The sequence below is a fragment of the Heterocephalus glaber genome, unplaced genomic scaffold, assembly GCF_053883595.1.
Source record: "Heterocephalus glaber isolate CG9 unplaced genomic scaffold, H.glaber_assembly_v1.0 deba00001561, whole genome shotgun sequence".
NCBI lineage: Eukaryota > Metazoa > Chordata > Mammalia > Rodentia > Bathyergidae > Heterocephalus > Heterocephalus glaber.
The window spans coordinates 12,111,565-12,132,484 of NW_028258349.1; the positions used below are offsets into that span (position 1 = coordinate 12,111,565).

A 20,920-nucleotide genomic window follows, 5' to 3' on the forward strand; every position below is an offset into this window, starting at 1 on the left:
TTCAGTGACAGATCTTTCCCTTACAATCTTATGGACTGTGTGACCCCACCCCAACCAGTTACATGTATTTCTCAGGGGCCCTTGCAGTTCTTATTGATTGTTTCTCTATTGATTGACAGAAAAGAGGGCTGGCCAGCAGCTCCTACAGAGGCGAAGGACACAGAAATCGCCCTATGACAGGGAGCTGGGGTGACCCAGAAGGACGACACAAGGGGTGGGGTCTCTGGTTTCACACGCTCAGTCTCCTTCCTCCGGTTCCTAGGACTCGACCCCGTTTTTTAGGGTCAGCTGTGGTCCGCGTGGGAGCCTTCATTTCCCGGCCCAGAGGCCCGTGGATGTGAAGGGCTGGCGCAGGGCACAGGGGTGCGGTTGCCACCGTCCAGCTCCAGGCCTGGGGCGGCCACCGGCGGTTTGGGATCCGAGATGGCCTCCCCACCGGACTCCCTGAAAACCTCGGGCGAGGACCCAAAGGGGATGCTCGTGGTCCCCACCAGGGACCACTGGCCCCGCAGGCTGCCCTGGGCCACCATGGTGAAAGCCGTGGGCCGCTTCAAGGTCGCTCCCCGCACTGCGCCACAATGGGCTGCTGGCCACGCTCGACCCCCTGGCCTTGGACGAGGGCGATCAGCAGTCTGGGCAAAACACAGTGATGCCAGAGGCGCTCTGGGGCGACCAGGAGCCCCTCTCCAAGACCAGAACCTCAGGGAAGCCCTGAGTCCTGGGTCCACTCCCCTACTCCACCCCACACCCTCTGTGGCACCCTCAAAGTGGCTGTGGCAGGGCCAGCTGGAAGAGACGCTGGGTGGCCGCACTTCCACACTCTGCTCCCTGGGGAAACAACGAAGACACCACCCCAGATGGTGGCCCTGCGTCTCCCACCTACCACAGTTTGCCTATGCCCCCTGGCGATAGAGCCCCGGGTGGGGTCAGTGTGTCCCCACTTCCCCAAGCCCCTTGGAGGCGGGTATCTGCTCACCTCCTACATTCCCACTGCCCTGCCCGTCCCCAGGTCCCCTCCCCTGCATCCCTCCACCGCCCTGCACCTCCCTCTCACTGTCCATGCACCCTGTGCTCCCAGAAGCAGAGTCCAAACCCTTGGTCCCATGTCCTGCACTCTCACACCTCCCAGCACTCCCAAAGCCAGCACCCCCAAGTTCTGGCCCAGTGCCCCCAACACGTGGCCATGGGAGGGAGGGTTGGATGTTTTCAGGCTAGCTCCCTCTTGTCTAATTTTCATCTTTATAATAATTCACATTCCATACCATTCCACGATACAAGGTGTACAACTCAGTGGTTCTTAGTGCATGCGGACTTGTGTAGCCATCATCACAATCAATTTGAGAATGTTTTCATCACCCAAAAAGACACCTGGTAGCTATTAGCAATCCCTCCCACTTCCCTACAACCCATCCTCCCAGCTCTGGGCAGCCACCTTGAGTCTACTTTCTGTCTCTATAGATTTGCCTTTAGGCCTTTCATAGTAATAGAATTAGAGGATGGTATGCGGTCTTCTGTGATTGGCTTCTTTTCCTTAGCACAATATGTCAAGGTTCATCCATACTGAAGCACACATCAGTACTTTACTCCTTTTTATTTCCAACTAATATTCCACTGAGTGCCTATGACACCTTTTCTGTTTGTTTTTTTGTTTTGTTTTGTTTTATTTTTGGTACCGGGGATCAAACTCGGGTCCTTGGCTTTTGAGGCAGACGGCAGAACCACTGAGCTAAATCCCCGGCCCACATTTTCTGTATTAGTTCATCGATGGACATCTGGGTTGTTTCTACTTAATGAATGATGCTGCCACCAACATTCTGTACACATGTAAGTTTTTTGTGGATATTTTCATTTTTATGGGGTATACACTGAAGTGTGAAATTATTGGGTCATATTTTAACTCACAGGTTTAACATTTTGAAGAATTGCCAACCTGTTTTCCGAAGTGGCTGTATAATTTTATATTCCCCTGGGCCGAGGATTTAGCTCAATGGTTCTGCCACCTGCCTTGCAAGCGCAAGGTCCCGAGTTTGATCCCCGATACCAAAAAAAAAAAAAAATTTAGAGAACACTATATTCCCATCAGCAATTTGTGGTGGTTCTATTTTTTCACATCCTTGTCAACACTTATTATTATAGCTATCCTAACAAATATGGCATGGTATCACATGGTGGCTTCCACTTGTATTTCTCTGATGGATAATGATGTAGAGAATCTCTTCATGTGCTGTCAATCATCATTTGTATATCTTTGGGAAATTGTCTATTTAGATCATTTGCCCATTTTTAATTGAGTTTTCTTTTTATTGTTGAGCTGTAAGAGGTTTTTTATGTCCTAGATATAAGCCCATTATCACATACATGATTTGCAAAAGTGTCTTCCCATTATGTTGTTTATCTTTTGTATTTTTTTGCTGATATCCTGTGCAACACAAATATTTTTAATTTTGCTAATGCCCAGCTTATTTTTTGTTGTTGTTACTTATGCTTTTGGTGTCATATCTAAGAAAGTATGCCTAATGTATAATAGATTTACATCTATGTTTTATAAAAATGTCATAGTTTTAATACTATGTTTTAACACTAAGTCTTTGATCCATTTGAAATCTATTTTTTAAAAAAATTTGTGGTGCTGAGACTTGCTAGGCAGGTGCTATATCAGTGAGCCATATTCTTCAGTCTTTCTGGCCTTTTTTCTTTCCTTTGTAGTATTGGTGATTGAACCCAGGGGCACTCTACCACTGACCTGCAACCTCAGTCCTTGTTTATTTTTTTTTTTTTGAAATAGGGTGTCTCTAAATCACTATGTTGCCTAGCTTGAACTTGAACTTGCAATTCTCCTGCTTTAGCTTCCCAAGTAGCTGGAAATACAGGCGTGTACCACCATACCTGGCTTGCATTTGATTTTTAATATATGTTGTAAAGTAAAAATCCAATTTCATTCTCTATATGGATAGCCAGTTTCCTAAGTCAATTTATTTCAAAAAAACAAAAAACTATTGTCTCCCTATTTAATTGCCATGGCACTCTTATAAAAAATCAGTTAACTATAAATACAAGTGTTTCTTTCTGGATTATCAATTATATTTCATTGATTTATAGTTCTATCTTTATGCCATTATTCTACTGTCTTGATTAGTTGCTTGACAGGAAGCTTCAAAATTAGGATGCATGACTCCTCCATCTCTGCTGTTCTTTTTTAAGATTGATTCAGGTTCTGTTGAATTTCCATGTAAGTTTTAAGATTGTCTTGTCAACTCTACAAAAAAATCAGCTTGGAACTTGATGAGATGATGTTGAATCTATAGATCATTTTGGAGAATATTATCATCTTAACAATATTATGTCTGCCTATCTATGAACATGAAATGTTTTTCCATTTATTTAGGTCTTCTTTAATTTCTTTCAACAATGTTTCATAATTTTCAAAAGTAGGTTTTATACTTCTTTATTTAATTAACTCCTACATATTCTTTCTGATACTTTTGTAAATGGAATGGTTTTCTTAATTTTTTTCAGGTGCCCACAGCAAGTGTTTAGAAATACAATTGATTTTTGTATATTAACCTTGTTTCCTGCAACCTTACTGAACTTGTTTGTTCTATCCTTTCTTTTGGATCCCATTTAAAATTCTGAGTGGGCATGGGTATGTTGTGAGTTCCTACCACTTCTGAGTGAATGACACAAAGCTCTGCAATGGCTCCTATGACTGTACTGTGAAGCTGTGGGTAAGTGGCTTGGTGTTAGGTTCTCCTGGAACTAAAACATCTCAAAAGCCGAGGCGGGGCCAGGGATTTAGCTCAGTGGTTTAGCTGCCTGCTGCACAAGTGCAAGGACTCAAGTTCAATCCCCAATACCAAAAAAAATGCTTAGGCACCTCTTGTGGAGAGGTCTCTAGTAATGAGTTCTCTGACACTCAAGGAACTCAAGCTTTATAAAGGTCTTCTGAACAAAGTATAAGAAGGAGGAGGCTACTCTAGGGTCAAGCCATTAGAGAGAAGCCAGTGTAGCAGTAGCCTGTCTGTAGACCTGAACACATTAGGACCAAAGGATGGAGACCACTAGACTGAGAGCCCCCCAATTATTTGGGGGATGGTTCCTGTTGTGCCTGTGTTATACCTGGGGTCTCTGAGCTGTCACTTATCTGAGTCTCCTTCTCATCCGGAAAACTCAGTTCCATCCATAGAGACCATGGCCAGGCCTGGGTGGTCACAAAGGACAGAAAAATGACCAGGTCTGGGACTTGTCCATGAGGGGTGGCTGAAAGAGGCAGGCCTGAGTAAAGATCAATATCCAACATCCAGGAGGCAAGAGAACAAGAAATGGGGATGTGATGTTCAGAAGAGTGGCCACTACAGCCTTCCAGAGCTTTGTGGACATGATCAGAAGACCCTAGCAGGGATGTTTGAGGCCACTGTTGGCCAGTGAGGAGGGAATGAGGAGGGAGTAGGGCTGGAGGATGGCAGTGGTCATCAGGGGCCAGGCCAAAGATGGTTGGGTGTCTGGGGCCGTGGTCCACGGGAAAGGGTAGTCAGTTCTGAGTTTTGCTGACTTAGCGTGTCAGGGGCAGGAAGGAGATAGAATGGAGTGAATAAGGCTAGTTTCTTGGTTCTTTTATGTGTAATTGGGCAGAGGACAGCCCTTGACTCTACAGATGACCTTAAAGGAACATCTGTCACCTGTGAGTGCCAAGACCAGGCTGACCACAGAAGGCTTTGGGTACTGTCCAAGTTGATTCAGACTCCACATTTAGGACTCATCAGCTGTATATCCCTGGGTGGACACATGAATGACCTCCTGGGCCTCCCTGAGCCCCCACAGCCTCACAGGGCCAGCTGTGGACTTGGGCTGCCCCAGAGTTTAGCTGGCCCACACCAGACCCCAAAAGTCCTCCACACCCTCCCTGTGCTGCATCAAAACACAGAGAAGAAAGAAAAACTCATTCCACTACCCTAGAGTTAACAGCTGCCAAAATGTTGGAGGATATCTTTTTTATGTGCATACACATATAAATACATTTACAAAATTGGAACTGTACAGAAATACTGAATATGTAACCATAATAAACCTGAGCTACACGTATTGTTATCTCCTTGGTTTTTCTAACTATTAAATTAGAGGGCCTACCTCCCCATCCTAAAAACTTCACCACTTAAATTGTCCTGTTTCCAAAATGCCAAGTGAAGAAGGAGCTGGCTTCTCTGTCCATGGCTGCTTTTCCTTCTCTGGGCCACTTCACGTCCCTATTGAATGCTGAACCTGCACAGCCCTGTGGACTCTGATCCATTCTGCTCCCTTGGTTGGCATAAGGCCCTGCCCAGACTACATGAGCCTCAATCCCAGGCCCCAAGGTGATCGGTGTCTTTGTTCACAGTCATGTTTTTTTCCTAGAGCAGCACACCAGCAGAGGAGGCTCGGTCCCAGGCTGTCAGAACCAGCCCATTCTTCCCAAGCCGTTAGACTCTGGAACCCTGGCCACCAGCCTAGATGGGTCCTGCCCTGGGGAGGTCCACTTTGGGACTCCTGTTGTCCTTTCCTTCCACTGGGCTTTGAGTAGGGCCTGCCGGTATCCCTCAAACCTAACTCCATTGTTTCAAGTCTTAGGGAACAAGGGATGGAGGCTGAGTCTGCACAGAAAGTGTTCATGTAGCGGGCCCAGGCTGCTGGCCTTAGAAAAACTGCCCTTGGCCTGCATCTAGGGCTGGACCGGTAAACAGTTCCCTACAACCAGTGACTCACTCTGCCTCAATTGTTTGTGCAAACTGTGTTTCTTTTGGAAGTCTGGAATTTGGGTACATGTCAGACAGAGAGTACTGTACCTATGTGCCCAGCACTTCCCACCCCTCCCCTTCAAAGCAAAAACCCTGGACTCAGGCTCAGCTACAGCCTCTTGGTAGAGAACACTTCCTATGTGTTGTTGCATTTTGTTGCTGGAGGAATTCAGCACTTCTGAGCCTCTCCACTGGGAGAAGTCTCTCGGACACCCGTGCCTGTCTTCCTCTGGGCTTCGCCCTTGCCTCTTCTCTTTGCTAGTTTGGTTTTGTGGACTTTCACCGAAATAACCCTTAGCTGTGAATGTGACTATAGGAGAATGTGACTGTAATGTGGTCTTGGGGACCCCTGACACGGGGTCCCTTGCTTCCCAGAAGGTCTTGGGGGTCCTAATGCAGCGTGGTCTCTACATATCCAGGGGGTCTTGTCACCGACCTGCCCTGGTCAGGCTGAAAAGTCGCCACACCCTTGCACCATGGTCTTACATCACAACACTAGATCTTTTTAGTAAGTCATTGTCTTACTAACAACTTGCCACCCCCTCCCCAGCTGCTTGTCCTGAAAAGCTGTTGGCACATTTCTTAGTAAAACTATTTTCTCTTTGCTGCCACAGACACCCTTGTGCTTTGGTAACCCTGCTTTGATCTCTCACATTCTGCATTGTTAACCTTCAGCATGATCGTTAGCAGTTGCTGGTGCCCTCTGTGGGATATGCTAATTTGTTTAACTTTTCCTCTTTAGATGGACACCCAGATTGTTCCGGGGAACCCAATGTGTATAAGTCTTTGACCACAAATCAGGCGGTTTCCTTAGGAGCAGCCCCCTCAGAGTAGAATTGCTGACGCAAAAGTGTGAAACTTTTTTTAAAAAGTTAGTGAAAGATATAGCTACTGTGTTTCCCTGAAAATAAGACCTAACCAGAAAATAAATTTCCACTGAATTAATAGCTGGTTGTTAGCATGGTGATGGCCAATGTCACACAGATCACACCTTGCTCCGGCCTATTGTAAGGCAAGGATAAGCCGATAGGGGCTGGCAGTTTTCATCTCTAGTTAGGTCTTGTTTTCAGAGAAACGGGGCGGGGCGTGCAAAGTAGAGAATGAGAAAAATGATCTCTTTGCCTCTCTGCTCCCAGTGGCCAGTGCCCATCTGTTGCCTGTGGAGCTGTTGGGGAGTTCCCCGTGGATGGTGCAGTCCTTCTTCCTGCTTGGGGGAGGTGTTGGAAAGGCTCTTTGAGGATGAGGGAGAGTCGTGGGATCATGATGTTTTCTAACTTTTCTTCTGTAGACAGGCTAAGGCTGCTGCTGACTTCAGTTCACAACTCCTACAAATACAGCCCTGACCATTCTCTCTGCTCTCTCCCATTATTTGAGGATGCTGAGAATGGATCTGTGATTCGGGATTTTGAGCAAAGGCCCAAAGCTCCTGTGTTAGAGTGCAGTGGCTGAGAGCGGAAGGTGACATTTCCTTTGTTTTACACGGCTCAGCAAAAATGAGAATCCACATGGAGTCCACAGGTACAGCATTGGTAGGTTGTTGTTTGGTTGGTTGGTTGGTTGTTTTTTTAAAGCAAATATACAACTGTATTCCCCGGGTTTTTTTTTTGGTACCGGGGATCGAACTTGGTTCCTTGCACTTGCGCAGCAGGCGGTGAAACCACTGAGCTAAATCCCCGGCCCCTGTATTCCCCTATATTGATCTCAAGGTTTCCACTTTTTTTTCCTGTGAAAATCAAATGGATGCAACACTTTGAAAGCTTTATGTGCTTAAAGGGAACATTGTTGTGCTTAATATAAAGATAGTCTGAATTTTCTTTGTGAAGTATCTATTCCATAGTTGCATATACACTATGGCAGCTACAAGAGGCCTTAGTCATATACTCCAGGCCCTCATTTTTCAGGGGAAACTGAGGCCCAGGGGAGCAGGGCAGGCCCGAGCTGTCATCTGAGAAGAGACAAGACATGAGAGAAGGATCTCTCAGACACTTTTGCTTAAATCCACTCACACAGACAGGAGACGGGCCTTTGACAGACAAAGAAATTTTCTTTAATATAGATTTGTTTTCACTTTGGGGAGCTCCAAAACCAGTATACTAGTAAGAAATTAGAATGTGATTTAAGTTTCATGGAAATTTATTTTATAGAGACTAAACTTTGCCACAGAAACATGCACTATAAGATATAGGTATACAGTATTTATACATTTCGCTAAATTTACAAGAAAACATTTCTGAACATCACACAGTCTCTGAAAGCATTTTCCTGTTAAAAAACGGATGTGAACAGAGAGGGAAGGGAGTGTCCTTGCGAACTGTAACGATCTTCTTAGAAATAGCAAATTACGGAAGAGAAGAACAGATGGTTTTAAAGTCCTAAATATAAAAGAACATCTTCGAAGGGAGAGGCCCTAGGTTCAATTCTGATACCCCCAAAATTAAATAAAATTAAATTAAAAATATGGGACATGTGCATAGGCTGTATGCAGATACTACACTATTGGACTGGGAATGTAGCTCAGCGGCACAGCACCTGCCTGGCAAGCTCAAGGCCCTAAGTTCAATTCCCGGTACCAAAAAAAGAGCATCTTCGGGTGGCTGAAGGAGTAAGGACAGTGCGGTGCTGTGATGTCTGGTAGCTCCAGGGTATCTCTGTTTTCAGTGGGAATTCACTGCTCGCCAGGGCGGCACACGGAGCATCTTTTGAAAGGTTCTTATATTATTTGCATTTTGGTCCTAAATTGTAAAAAAGAAGAAATAGTTGTCAGAAAAACCACAGGCCTAATTGTCTCTGTGCTCAAGGCCCACAGCTGTCATTGTATTTCCAGAATCATTGCAGCATCCTATGACAAGACAGTGAGGGCATGGGACCTTGAAACAGGCTAGCTGCTGGTACGTTCACCTGCCCCCGGGTGGGGATGGGCAGGGTGCAGGGCTGGTCTGGGCCTTGGGAGCTTTGGCCTGGACCCAGGGTTGGGGAGATGACAAAAGCCCCAAGCTTCCAGGATAAGAGTGCTTTCTCAGTGACTGAGGTGTAGTGTGAACCCCACAGCAGCCATCGCTGGCTGTGCGGAGGCTGCCCTTGATGGGGGCAGGCACTGGGGGAGGAAACTTCCTCAGCAGGCAGAGCAAGGCATCTGCTTGAAAGATATGGAGGGTTTGGACCCACAAGTGAAGCCGGGGCTAGGGCTAGGCATGGCATTGCAGGGTCCCCTGTGGGCTGTTTGAATTTGGTGAGGCAGGAAGTGGGGCTGAGGCCGTGGGACAAAGGCCAGGTGGCCAAAGAACCAGGCTGCGGGCCTTTCTCCGTCTATTCTCTTTCTCTGGGACAGGGCCACTATCCACCCGTCTCAACAGGACTGGGACCCGGCTCCCCCGCCCAGGCAGCCTCAGCCCTGCCCCCGGGCTTCTCAGGACCCCTGTCCTCACCTGCACTGACTTCCCCCAGCAGCTACTTAGTGCCCCTCCTCTCCTCTCTTTAAAAAACAACTTTCTTTTCAGTGCAAGAGTCAAGTATATTCATTGTACACATTTCTGTCTTTTTTTTTCACTGTAAACGTTTTTAAAAAGACAAAATAAGCCATGTTTAAAAACAAATAGCAGGTGTGATGGTACATGCCTGTAATTCCAGCACTCTGAAAAGCTGAGACAGTAGGATGGCAAATTTGAGGCCAGTCTGGGTAATTTAGCAACTCAGCAAGACCCGGTTTCAAAATAAAAAAAAATTTAAAGAGGCTGGGAATATAGCTCAGTGTGAGAGCTCTAGGCTCAATCTCCAGTATCACCAAACAAACAAATAAAAACAAAAAAAACCCTTAAAACAACCACTCAGAGAGTATAATTACCATCTTGGGTCTCTTTTCCTACACAGTTTTCAAGTATGTCTTATTAACTAGCATAGCATCATCATGCACATACTTTCTGGACCCTGACTCCCCCACCCCTAATTAACAATAAACTGAGTGAGAACAGGTCCCCATCATCCTTCTTAATGGCTGCATGTGATTCCTCAGCACACACAGGGCAGGACCTGTCTCACCATTCCCTGGTAGAGGACTCTAAGGCTCTTTTTATTTTTGTCTATGAACAACACTATGATAAGGAAATTCTGCATGTGTTTTTTATACATGTTCTCCCATATTTCTTTAGTGTCTATAGCTAGTTTCCATTACCAATTCAAATAGCATGGTAACACAGAGCTTCAAAAAATGTTTTCCAGAACGTTTGCCCACTCAGACCCTAGGTGCTCAAGGAGAATGCATCACCTCCCACCCCACAGGCTGGGCACTGTGATTTTTCAAAAGTGTAAGCAACATAGTAGGTGAAAGATGAGACTTGCACTGATTTCTCCTGACTTTGACTATTTTCCCAAGTGTTTCTTTCTTTTGCTGTTAATTTCTTTTTCTTGTCTCTAGCCAGTTTCACTATTTGGAGTGGTTTCCTTCTTCTTCTTCTTTAAAAAAGCACTTTTCTTATTTTTGTTGCACAAATTACCTATGGCCCTTGCCAATGATGGGGCTGAAGCAGTCATCTAATGGTGCTTGACACATGACTAAAATTTAGTAACTTCAAACAGTCAACATTTATTCTTACATGGCTTCGAAAATCAGAAATCAAGAAGCAGCTTAACTGGTTCTGGCTCAGGTCTCTTGTGAGGCCACAGTGAAGATATCATCTGAGGCTATGGTCAGCTTAAGGCTCCACTGGGGCTGGAGAATCCCCTTCCAAGATGGCTCACTCACTGGCCCTTGGCAGGAGGCCTCGGTTCAGCTCCATGTGGGTCCCCAGGGAGACGTGGGGCTACTGCATGACCTCAGGTCATCCAGTTAACTTCCACAGGGCAAGTGATCCAAGAAAGAGCAAGGAGCAAGCCTAGATTCCTTTTACTTTGCTTTTCTAATTTTTGGTGCTGGGGATTGAACCCAGGGCCTTGAGCATGCTAACCACATTGTCTATCATTGACCTACACACCCAGCCCCATGATTTCTTTTATATTCTAGCCCCACACTCTCCCTTCTGCCATATTCTGTTCATCAGAAGTGAGTCACTAAGTCCAGCCATATTCAAGAGAAAGACAACTAGGCTCCACCTGTTGGAGGGGGGAACTGTTGAAGAATTTGAGGACATATTCTTAAACAGTCACAACATCAATGCTATATATAATTTATGACAGAGAGAGATCCTCCTTTCCTAGACTGTTGAGAATGCACTGCCCTTTTCCCTGCCTTTTTTCTTTCTTTCTTTTTTTTTTTTTTTTTGGTGCCAGGGATTGAACTCAGGTTCTTGCACTTGCGCAGCAGGCAGCCTTTTTTCTTATTTTTGAAACCGAGTTTCACTATATGTAGTCCAGGCCAACCTTGAACTCACTATGTAGCCCAGACTGGCCTTGAACTAAGGATCCTCCTGCATCCATCTCCTAAATGCTGGGATTACAATGTACAACACCGTAGCTAGCCCATCACCCCCTTTTGTCCACAGGGTACTGAGAGTGTCTGGGGCTACAGCATCTTGTCCACAGTGCCAGGCACAGGGCAGACACTCAATAACACTTGTTTACCCCATTGGACCGGAATAAAGTTGGCCATTGCTGGAACCTTGTGGCCAGTTCTCTGTGTGTCCCATCCCTGTTCCTCTGTCCTGGACACAGATTAATTTATTACATTTATTAATAAGTTAATTAATTAAAATTAAACAAACTTAAACATTCAGCTCCTTCTTCACACAGCCCACTAAAGTCCCAAAGACCGCATGTGACCATCAGCCACCATTTTGGACGGTGCATGGATAGAAATTTCCACCATCATAGAGAGTTCTACTGGGTGGCTGGGCCAGTGAGAGGGAGGAAATGACTTTTACCCTTTTATTTATTTATTTATTTATTTTGCTACCGAGGCTCTCGGGACCTTGCGCTTGCAAAGCAGGCACCAGAACAACTGAGCTAAATCCCTGGCCCAAAGAAACAACTTTTGATTGTCAACCCCTTTCAGTGGAAGACCAAGCATGACACCTTCATATCGTCCTGTAAGTTTTCTCCTGACAGAAAATACGTGGTCTCAGGCTTGGATATAAATTGTGGAATCTACATAATGGATGTGGAAAACATCACCACCATGACATACATTGAAGGTGAGGCCCCCCGGGCTCCCAGCTGTGTCTTGCCCCCCATAGGAGTGCTTGCTTGTCGCTTGACCAATAGTGACTTTTGACAGCTTTACTCGGTGAACCTGTCATGGTAAGAACCACATCGTTCAAGCTTGGACACTGTGAAAAGCACAGTTACGACCAAGGCTGGTCCTCTTTGGTTAACACTTTTCATTTCAGTCTTGTGCTTATAACGTGAAACAATGTTCCCGTCCGGCCACACATGCACATAGACCCACCCTTCTTAACATTTCTACCTGAATTGATTGTTTGATTGATTGACTGATTTATGGTACTGGAGATTCAGCCTAGGGCCTTTACACTGAACTATATCCTCTGCCCTTTTATTTTGAGACAGGGTTTCACTAAGTTGCTTAAACAGAACTCAAACTCAGGATCCTCCTGCCTTAGCCCCTGAAAAATGCTGGTACATGCAAGCACCACTGCATCCAGCTTCTATCTATATTTTCAAAATATAAAAATAATAACCACACACACAAAATAACCATCATATATGAATTCCCTGGTAGTGATACTTTAGTATCATGATGTTACCATAGGGGAAACTGGGTGAAGGTCACATAGGATTTCCCTGTATGAGTCCCTCCATCTGTGTGTAAGTTTGCAATTATCTAAAAAGACAAAGTTTAAAAAATGCAGTTATTATTTTAAAAATTTCAATATGTGAAGAGCAAAAGCAGCAGTACCTGTCCTGTCCCCTCCCCAGAGGTATCTTTTATCATTATTATAATTATTTTGTGGAGCTGGGATCCAACCAAGGACTTTGAGCATGCTAGACAAGTGCTCTACCACTGAGCTCAATTCCCAGTCCAAAGATACATATTATTATTATTATCATTATAATGATTTGGTGGTGCTAGAGATTGAACCCAATGCCATTGCACTGAGCAACAGCCCCAGAACTCTGCACCTTTTAAAAAAAAATTTCAGGCAGTTGCTAAGTTGCCCAGACAGGGCTCACAATTCCGAACTTCCTGCCTCAGCCTCCCAGTGTGCCGGGATTACAGGTGTGGGCCCCGATGCCTGGCTCGAGGTGTCTATTATTAACAATACATTGCACGGTGACCATCCTGAACTGTACTTCCCATATGTCCTTTCTGTTTATTTTTACCAGCGTGTTGCCATGACACAAGCACCACCCCAGCTTGCCTTTTCCCCTAACACATCGCCTCACATGCTGCCTCTCCTCCGCTCCACATTCTAGCTGTGCACCGCACTTCTGGCTCTGTCTCCCTCCAGGCCTCTGCATGTGCTGTTCCTTTGCCTGGGGTGTGCTTCTTTTCCTGCCTGATGACTTTTACGGCCTTTGTGGGCCCTGGAAGGTGGAGTAGGCCAAGATGGGCTACACAGTCCCCTCATGGCCCTTGCATGTGGCGGGTTGCTGCCTGCTCAAGGGCGTCTCTCCCGCCCCACAGGGAGCAGGTCAGCTGGGCTCAGTGTTCCGAGCCTGGCTCATAGTAGGCGCTCAGGAAATGCATGTGAGGGGCACAGTCACTTATGAAAACTGGAGTTGAGTCTTCATATCAGTGGCTGAGTGGCCCAGAGTGTGGTCCTCATGGCAACAAGTCACTGTCCTGTGCTGCAGACCATCACAGAAGGTCAATCACCACATGCTGCTTTGACCCCGACAGCCAGAGGGTGGCTTCCATCTCGCTGGACAGGTGCATCAAGATCTGGGATGTCACCTCCCAGGCCACGCTGCTCACCATCTCCAGGTGAGAAGGGTCCCGGAGGCCAGCAGCATTCTGCTGCAGGGACGTGGGTGGGACGCCTGCCTTGGATCCCTCTGGGAGTCTGCCTGCAAGCGCATGTCCATGTAGTGGTGTCTGCAAGGAGGTCAGAGACACAGGCAGGGAGAAGCCACCACCTGTGGCCTGCTGGCTGGGCTGGGCCCCAGATGCATTTGTTTTAGCGTGAGTCTATCCTGGAAAACTGTGTGCAGAGCCTGCATTAATATGTGAATTCCAGCCAGTCTTGGTGGTCGGCACCTGCAGTTCCAGCACTCTGAAAGGCCAAGGCAGGAAGATCGCAAGTTTGAGCACGCCCTAGGCAACTTGGCCATATAGTGAGACCCTGTCTCAAAATGAAAATAAAAAGAGGTCTGGGGTGCAGCTCAGTGTGAAGGCCCTAGGTTCAATCCCCTGCCGCCCCCCCCCCACAAGCGAATTTCCAGCCTCTCCTGTAAAACAGGAAGTTGTGATGATCCAGTGCCTGCAGAGGGTCCCTGGCAAACGGCCACCACCAGATGGGCCCAGCCCTCGGCACCAGGCCCTGGTATCAGGATCCCACCGTGTGGTGCTCCTGTCCCCTGCCTGCTCTGCTCCATTACTCCTGCATGGCCAGGCCAGCTTCCCCTGGTGGCCAGGCCAGACATTGAGAGGATGTGGTTCCCATTCTGGGTGACCTCAGGCCTCAGTTTCCTCTCTGCAAGCAGAGCTGAGGTGAGGTCTGAACAGGGTAACATACGAAGCAGGACCTTAGCACAGTCCTGGCTGCACTGTGGGCCCTCCAAGGGTGCTGTTCCCGAGAGCGCCCCCAGGGAAAGCCTGGCTTAGAGCGCCATGGGCGCCCTCTCTATGCTGCTCTTCAGAGCCCCCCCCCCGCCCCGTGATGGCAGTGAGGGGGTGAGGGCAGCAGAGGCGACCGAGCTCCCACTGTGTGCAATGTCCCGACCCCCCTCCCACTTCTGCTGTCCTAATGGATATGATGTGGAAGAGGGAGATAAACAAAATGTCTACTGGTAGTTTTGATTTATCTTAAATTGATTATCTCTGGAAATATACCATTCACTAATTATTTATTTCTCTTCATTTAGTTTTTTGAGGCAGGATCTCACTGTGTCCTTCAGGCTGGCCTTGAACTTGCAGTGATACTCCTGCCTCAGCCTTCTGAGGCCAGCCACCAGCCCAGTCTGGAAACATACCTTTTAGCAAGAAAATATAGGGGCAAAGAGTTTCAGAGCCACAAGGCAAGGCTGGCTTCATAGTGTGTGACCTCTGAGGAGTCACATTCAAAAGGGCCCCATGTTTGTTTTCATGCTCTGCTATTGATATCTTTATATGCTTAAAAATTCCTGACTTTGCATTTTTACATTTCAGCAATTATGTAATTTTTTTTCTTTCAGTACTGGGGATTTAACCTGGACTTATGTATGCTAGATAAGCACACTACTGGTCCACACTCCAGGTCCATTTTTTATTTTTTTTAATTTTTATTATATGGCTCTATTTTGCAGTTTTTGTTTTTATTTTTGTTTTTCCAGTACCAGGGAAGGAACTCGGGACCTTGCACTTTCGAGGCAGGTGTGGAGCCACTGAGCTAAATCCCCAGCTATTTTTTATTTTATTTTGAGACAGGATCTTTCTAAATTGCCCACCCTGGCTTCAAATTTGTGATCCTCCTAGCTCAGCCTCCTGAATAGCTGGAATTACAGGCATGTGCCTCTGTGCCTCATTTTGTAATTTACTTTTTTGGGGGGGACCAGGGATTGAGCTTGGGTCCTTCTGCTTGCACAGCAGGTGGCAAAACCACTGAGCTAAATCCCCAGCCCTATAATTTACTTTTATGAAAATGTAAAACATGCAGCATAATTTGAAATTTAAAAAGTACACAAGAATATACAATATAGTGACAGATCACTCTCTGGTATCTTGTAACCTTGTGTTTCCCCCCTGAAGCCACTATTTCTCCCTTCCTGCTTTCCTGTCTCCTTGCCTTTCATTTTAAACACAACTCACCCATGTAAAATGAAGTTAGTAGTTTTGAGGATATGACATTATCATTAATGATGATGAAATACATACACATAAAACATGCCATTTTACTTATTTTTAAGTGCACAATTCACTGGTTTAATTACACTCACAATATTGCACAACCATCCCTCCTATCTATTTCCAAAACCATTTCATCATCACCTATCTCCATTTAACAATAACTTCCCTTTCTACCAGTCCCCAATAACCTTTTCCCCTCCATGAATTTGCCCATCCTAGATATGTCATATAAGCGGGATTATTCAATATGCATCCTTTTATGACTGGGTTATTTTACTTATTATCTTACTTACTTATCCTGGTCAGATAATTCTAACGTCTCTGTGATCTCAGTGTCGGCATCTATTGATTGCCTTTCTCATTCATGTCCAGCTTTTCCTGACTCTTGGGAGTTCCTTTGCACGTTGGGCATCTGGAGTATTGCGAGACTCGGGCTCTATTGAAATCTGCTGTAGTGGCCACATCTCACAGCACGGAAGGGTGGCCATCTAGGCTTCCCATTCAGCCTTTCTGATGAGGGTAGCACAGGGCTGCAGTTTTTCCTGAGATTCCTGGCTCAGATAGGGCAGCAGTTATCTAAAAGTTTTCTGGTTTGCTAGGCTGCCCCTGTCCTGGACCTTGGCTTGGGGAGAACAGGCTTTTCTTGGAGGCCTTTTTTATTTTTGCCCCCACACATATTTTTCCCCTTTGACTGAGGGATATCTGCCTCTTCTCTCTGCCTTCCATGGCCTCCTCACGTTCCCTTTGTAAACACTGCCCAGGGCTGTCAGCTGCACTGGGCCGGAGGAGGAGAGATCAGTGCCGTGGCTCCATCGTGTCCAGAGCTCCGCGTCACAGAGGCGCGGCCCCCAAACTCCTGTTCTCTCTGGGAAGTGGGATTCACTCCACGTGAGAAGCCATCCTGGCAGCGGAGACAGCTCCAGTTTACATCCAGGGACGGGGTCCCGTTCTCAGTGTATGCCAGGGCTCCTAGCCTGCCAGACACCAGGTTGTGGGGAGGTTTGTCCTGGGCCCTCCGAGGAGCTGACCTTTCTCCTCTTTGCACCCCGCTCAGTCTCTGCCTTTCAGTGAACCGAGATGGGGTCTGACACTCTGACCTGAGCTCAGCAAGACAGGTTTGCTCAGTCTTTTCTTCTGGTGGAATGACTGATTTTTGCACAGAGATGGACGAACGCGTTTGTAGTTTCACTTGAAAACTCTCTCTCTAGGAGGAAATGAGAATCACGGGGAAACTACTCTGAGGATCACAAACAAAAAAAAAGGGGCTGAAAGCTGATAGATTATTTTCAAGTAAAGAAAATATTTTAAAATCGAGAATGAGTAACCCAAACCTTTATTAGTTAAGTCTATAGAACATTATTCTGCGCTTTAATGGCCCTGGAGATAGATGAGGAGGGAGCACTGGTGCGGAACAGTAAGGAGGGCGAGCGAGAGAGGAGTGGGAAGGGACACGGGGTGGGACGCGGAGGGAAGGAGCCGAGCCCGACCGCACAGGAGAAAGGAGGAGGAGAGGGGCGGGCCTCTCTGTGAGCGGACCCACCCGGAAGCTGGACGGCCGTTAGTCCACCAGCCGCCGCTGATGGCTTTTTAGGTGTTCTTTCCTCAGGCCACGGCAGCTTTTGAATATCCCAGTGCTTCTCAACTGGGGGCAGCTTTGTTCCCCAGTGGACGTTTGGCAATGATTAGAGATGTTTTGTTTGTCATAAATGGGTTATGGCAGGAGCTACTGGCATCTGCTGGATAAAGGTCAGGGATACTGCTAAGCATCCTACTTTCTATAAGATGAGCCTCTTTAACAAAGAATGATCCACGACAGCGTGTCATATTAGGGTGGCTGAGAAATCCTGGAGTGGTGTGACACAGTCTAAGCAATTAGTCTCTGGACTACGGTGGGTCAAAGGACTGGTGTCCATTTGCTCACAGGAGATGGTGGCCGCTTCTGGCATCCTTCCCTCTTCTAGGGACACATGTTCTGCCATCCAGGAAGCGCTAACATGTCCCCTGCCTGTGTTTCAGGGCACAGGAGAGCGCCATCTCAAACTGCTGTTTTACCTTCAGTGGCCTTTTCCTGTGTACAACCTCCTGGGATAAAGCCTTAAACATATGGACTGTCTACACAGGAGAGTTTCGAAACCGTGGCGCCTGTGTGACTCTGATGCAGGGCCACGAAGGCTCCGTGAGCTCCTGCTGCTTTGCCAGAGACAGTGAGTGATGAACCCGTGCCAGGCTCTGTTCTCCAAGGCTGCTGGGTGGAGTTCTTCATATTCCATTCATATGGACTTTCCTAAGATCAGACCGGCGATTTCCAGTGAAGGAGGATTTTTTTTTTTTGCAGTGAGGACAAAACAAATCATAGGCACAAGTTTGTTTATAAGCAATGGAAACTCAACTCAACATGGGTCAAGTAACAAAGGAAAATTATTAACTCTCATAATGAAAAGTTCAGATGCAGGTGTGACTTCAGGCAAGGCTGGATGAATTTCTTCTTTTTTTTTTTTTTGATGAATTTATTCTTTGAACAAACTTTTTTTTTCTTGGTACTGGGGATCGAACCCGGGTCCTCAGCTTTCAAGGCAGGTGTGAACAAACATTTATTGGGCAACTGGGGATACAACCCTGAAGAGTAAAATCCTCACCCTGTAGCAGCTTAAATTCTAGGAGAAGAGACAAGCCCAGTGTAAAGAGACAGGAAGATGTGTAGTAAGTCCCATAGTGACAGTAATTTGAAGACAACTGACACAGGAAAGGGGTGGGAGTGTTGGGGTTTGCGGTATTTAAAGGGTGGCCAGGATGGGACCCGCTAAGAAGGTGACCCGTGCGCAGCCTGGAAGGTGGTAGGAGGTGAGCCATGCAGATGTTTTGGGAAGGACCTCCCTCCGTGGGAACAGCCTGTGCGGGACCCCTGGGGCAGTGAGCCTGGCTGGCGTGGCTAGGAGTGCAGTGAATGCGGAGGTGTGGCGGAGACGAGGCAGCACTGTGTGTCCGGAGCAGAAATGGTCAGACACAGCTGGACACCACATGAGCTCCTCTGGTCCAGCTGCAGACCCCCGGCCAGGCCCCCTGGGCCCCATTCCTGTGCGGGAGGCTCAGGAACTCTCATTTCTCTAGGGCGAGTGGAAAGCAGATGAGACAGCTGAGCTAGGCCATCCCCATCCTCTCTTCTGTGCGCTGTGGCCAGAGGCAGGCCCAGGACCCAGGGGGATGCTGAGCACTCGCATTAGCCAAGTAGAAACCCGTTTTGTTCAGAAATTGTGCCTGCCTGCTTCTCTTGGTTCTATAAAAGTCAGGTGTCCCCAGCATGTCAAGGTGTCAGAATGTTTCCTCAGCCCTACAATTCCACTCTGCACAGAGCAGTGGACAGGGATGCACACTCACCCCTGTCTTCCCACCACCAAGTGGCTGCCCTCAAGCCTACCCTCCATACTGCTCAGGCTTGGAGGGGAAGAGGGAACAGAAGCCTGCCCAAACCCACTGGCATGCCGGGTCCATTCTGGAGGACTAGGGACTCCAGAGAAGAAGCCCTTGCCTCGGCCCAGCCATGGAAGCTGGGTTGAGCTGGGGGTTGGGTGGGGAATTTCACCTTCATCCCATGAATCTCCTCTGACCACCATCTCCTTGCTCCTGTCTTAAAATATTTCATGTCAGTTTTTAAGGATGTGACAGGTCTTTCTCTGCCTTCGAACGTGACAGCTCCTCTGAAGTATTCACCAGATGTGTACTCTCCCAGAGAGAGGCAAGGGGCTCACCACTGGAGGCTTCACTGTCATCAGAGGGGGAGAGCAAGGAGGACTGATGGCTACCAGGCCCTTGGGGTGAGCTGAGCGTCAGCCACCTGTCATGCAGGTTGCAGGGCTCTGCGGGGCCCCTTCTGTGGGGCCCCTCACCGCTGAGTGGGCGGATCAGACCTGGCAGGGACCACGTCTTGGCCGGGCTCCAGCACCAGGCACCTCCTCAGTCCCGCAGCATCCGGGGGGAAAATGAACACTTTCGGTTTTCATGCATAGTAAATCTAGATTCCTTTGGATAACAAGTGTCCATGTGAATTGTAAAAGCAGTTTTGCTCTTTCTAGGCCTTCTGTCCTGGTGTTCATTCTGTCTCGTGTTTGGAACACAGTATGCGCTCACGTTCTGGAGTGCACAGCTGTCCTGTGAGGTGGCCCCAGAGGGATGGCACTGGCACTTCCTGAGGACAGGTTTGCCAAATGCGTATGAAGTCACGTGAGGCTCCTCTGTGGGCGATGGCAACCCATTGTGGCTGCTATGGTTTGGCTATGGTTTGTCCCGTTTGTGAGCTGGAAGCTTGGTCCTCCCTGCAATGCTACCAAGAGGTGGGGGACCTCTGTAAGGTGAAAATAGAAGATGGGGGCACTGCCCTGGCACAGTATTAATGCCATCTCTTGGGAGTGGGTTCGCATCAGGAGTCTGGGTTAGCTACCAGAAGAGCAGACTGTTATAAAGTTGGGTCATCCACATGTTTGGTTTCTTCTGCACGTGCTGCTTGCTGTTCTTACACATGCTTCTGCCATGTGATGCCATCTGCCATGTTATGACACAACACGAGGCACTCATCAGATGAGGCCACCTGGTCTTGAACTTTCTTGCCTGCAGATCTCTAAGCTTACTATCCTTTTCTGTATGAAGTATCCAGTCTTGGGTTTTTTTGTTACAGCAACACAGAACCAACTAAGATACTGCTAATTTTCCCAGGTAGCCACCTGCCCAGCACAGAGGAAGGTCTGATTAGACAAGGGGTGGTACTGGCATTTTCATCACAGGATGCTTCATGATCTCTACCCAGACTTTTCAATGTCCAGAATGCCTTTGCACATGTGAGGCCCTCTTCCTTCTCCCACAGGATACTGTACAACATAAATCAATCCAGAAAGAGTGACATTTTCAGTTAACAAACATGAAGGGCCCCATTCCATCTGATGTGGCTCACATGAGTTTTGCCAAGTGTTCCTTGGTCCACTATAAAAACGTGATGCCTACCATGTCGATTGTCTGCCATTCAACAATTCTGTGTGTAAGTCTCACAATCTGTAATCATTATTTGAGCAGGTCCTGTGCTGGGCACCATCCCTGTCTGTCACAGCGTGGGTGACCGCTCAGTATTATCAAGCTGACTGCTCGATATTTATTCACCTACTTATAAGACATGATGTATGACATGGTCAAAGCTCCACTTGTGGCCTCTGTCCTCCTGTTGGTTTTGAGG

General features: G+C 47.3%; 1 protein-coding gene across 1 annotated transcript; it reads left to right on the forward strand.

Annotated features, from left to right (window-relative positions):
- Nucleotides 1–423: 423 nt before the first annotated feature.
- On the forward strand, nt 424–20,559 carry Wdr88 (WD repeat domain 88). The gene is given in 9 exon segments (XM_087191329.1): nt 424–554; nt 556–690; nt 3,614–3,725; nt 7,143–7,240; nt 7,414–7,419; nt 8,593–8,656; nt 11,752–11,890; nt 13,512–13,641; nt 17,719–20,559. Coding segments are annotated over 9 exon segments (1,011 nt in total). The 3' UTR covers nt 17,915–20,559.
- Nucleotides 20,560–20,920: the final 361 nt, after the last annotated feature.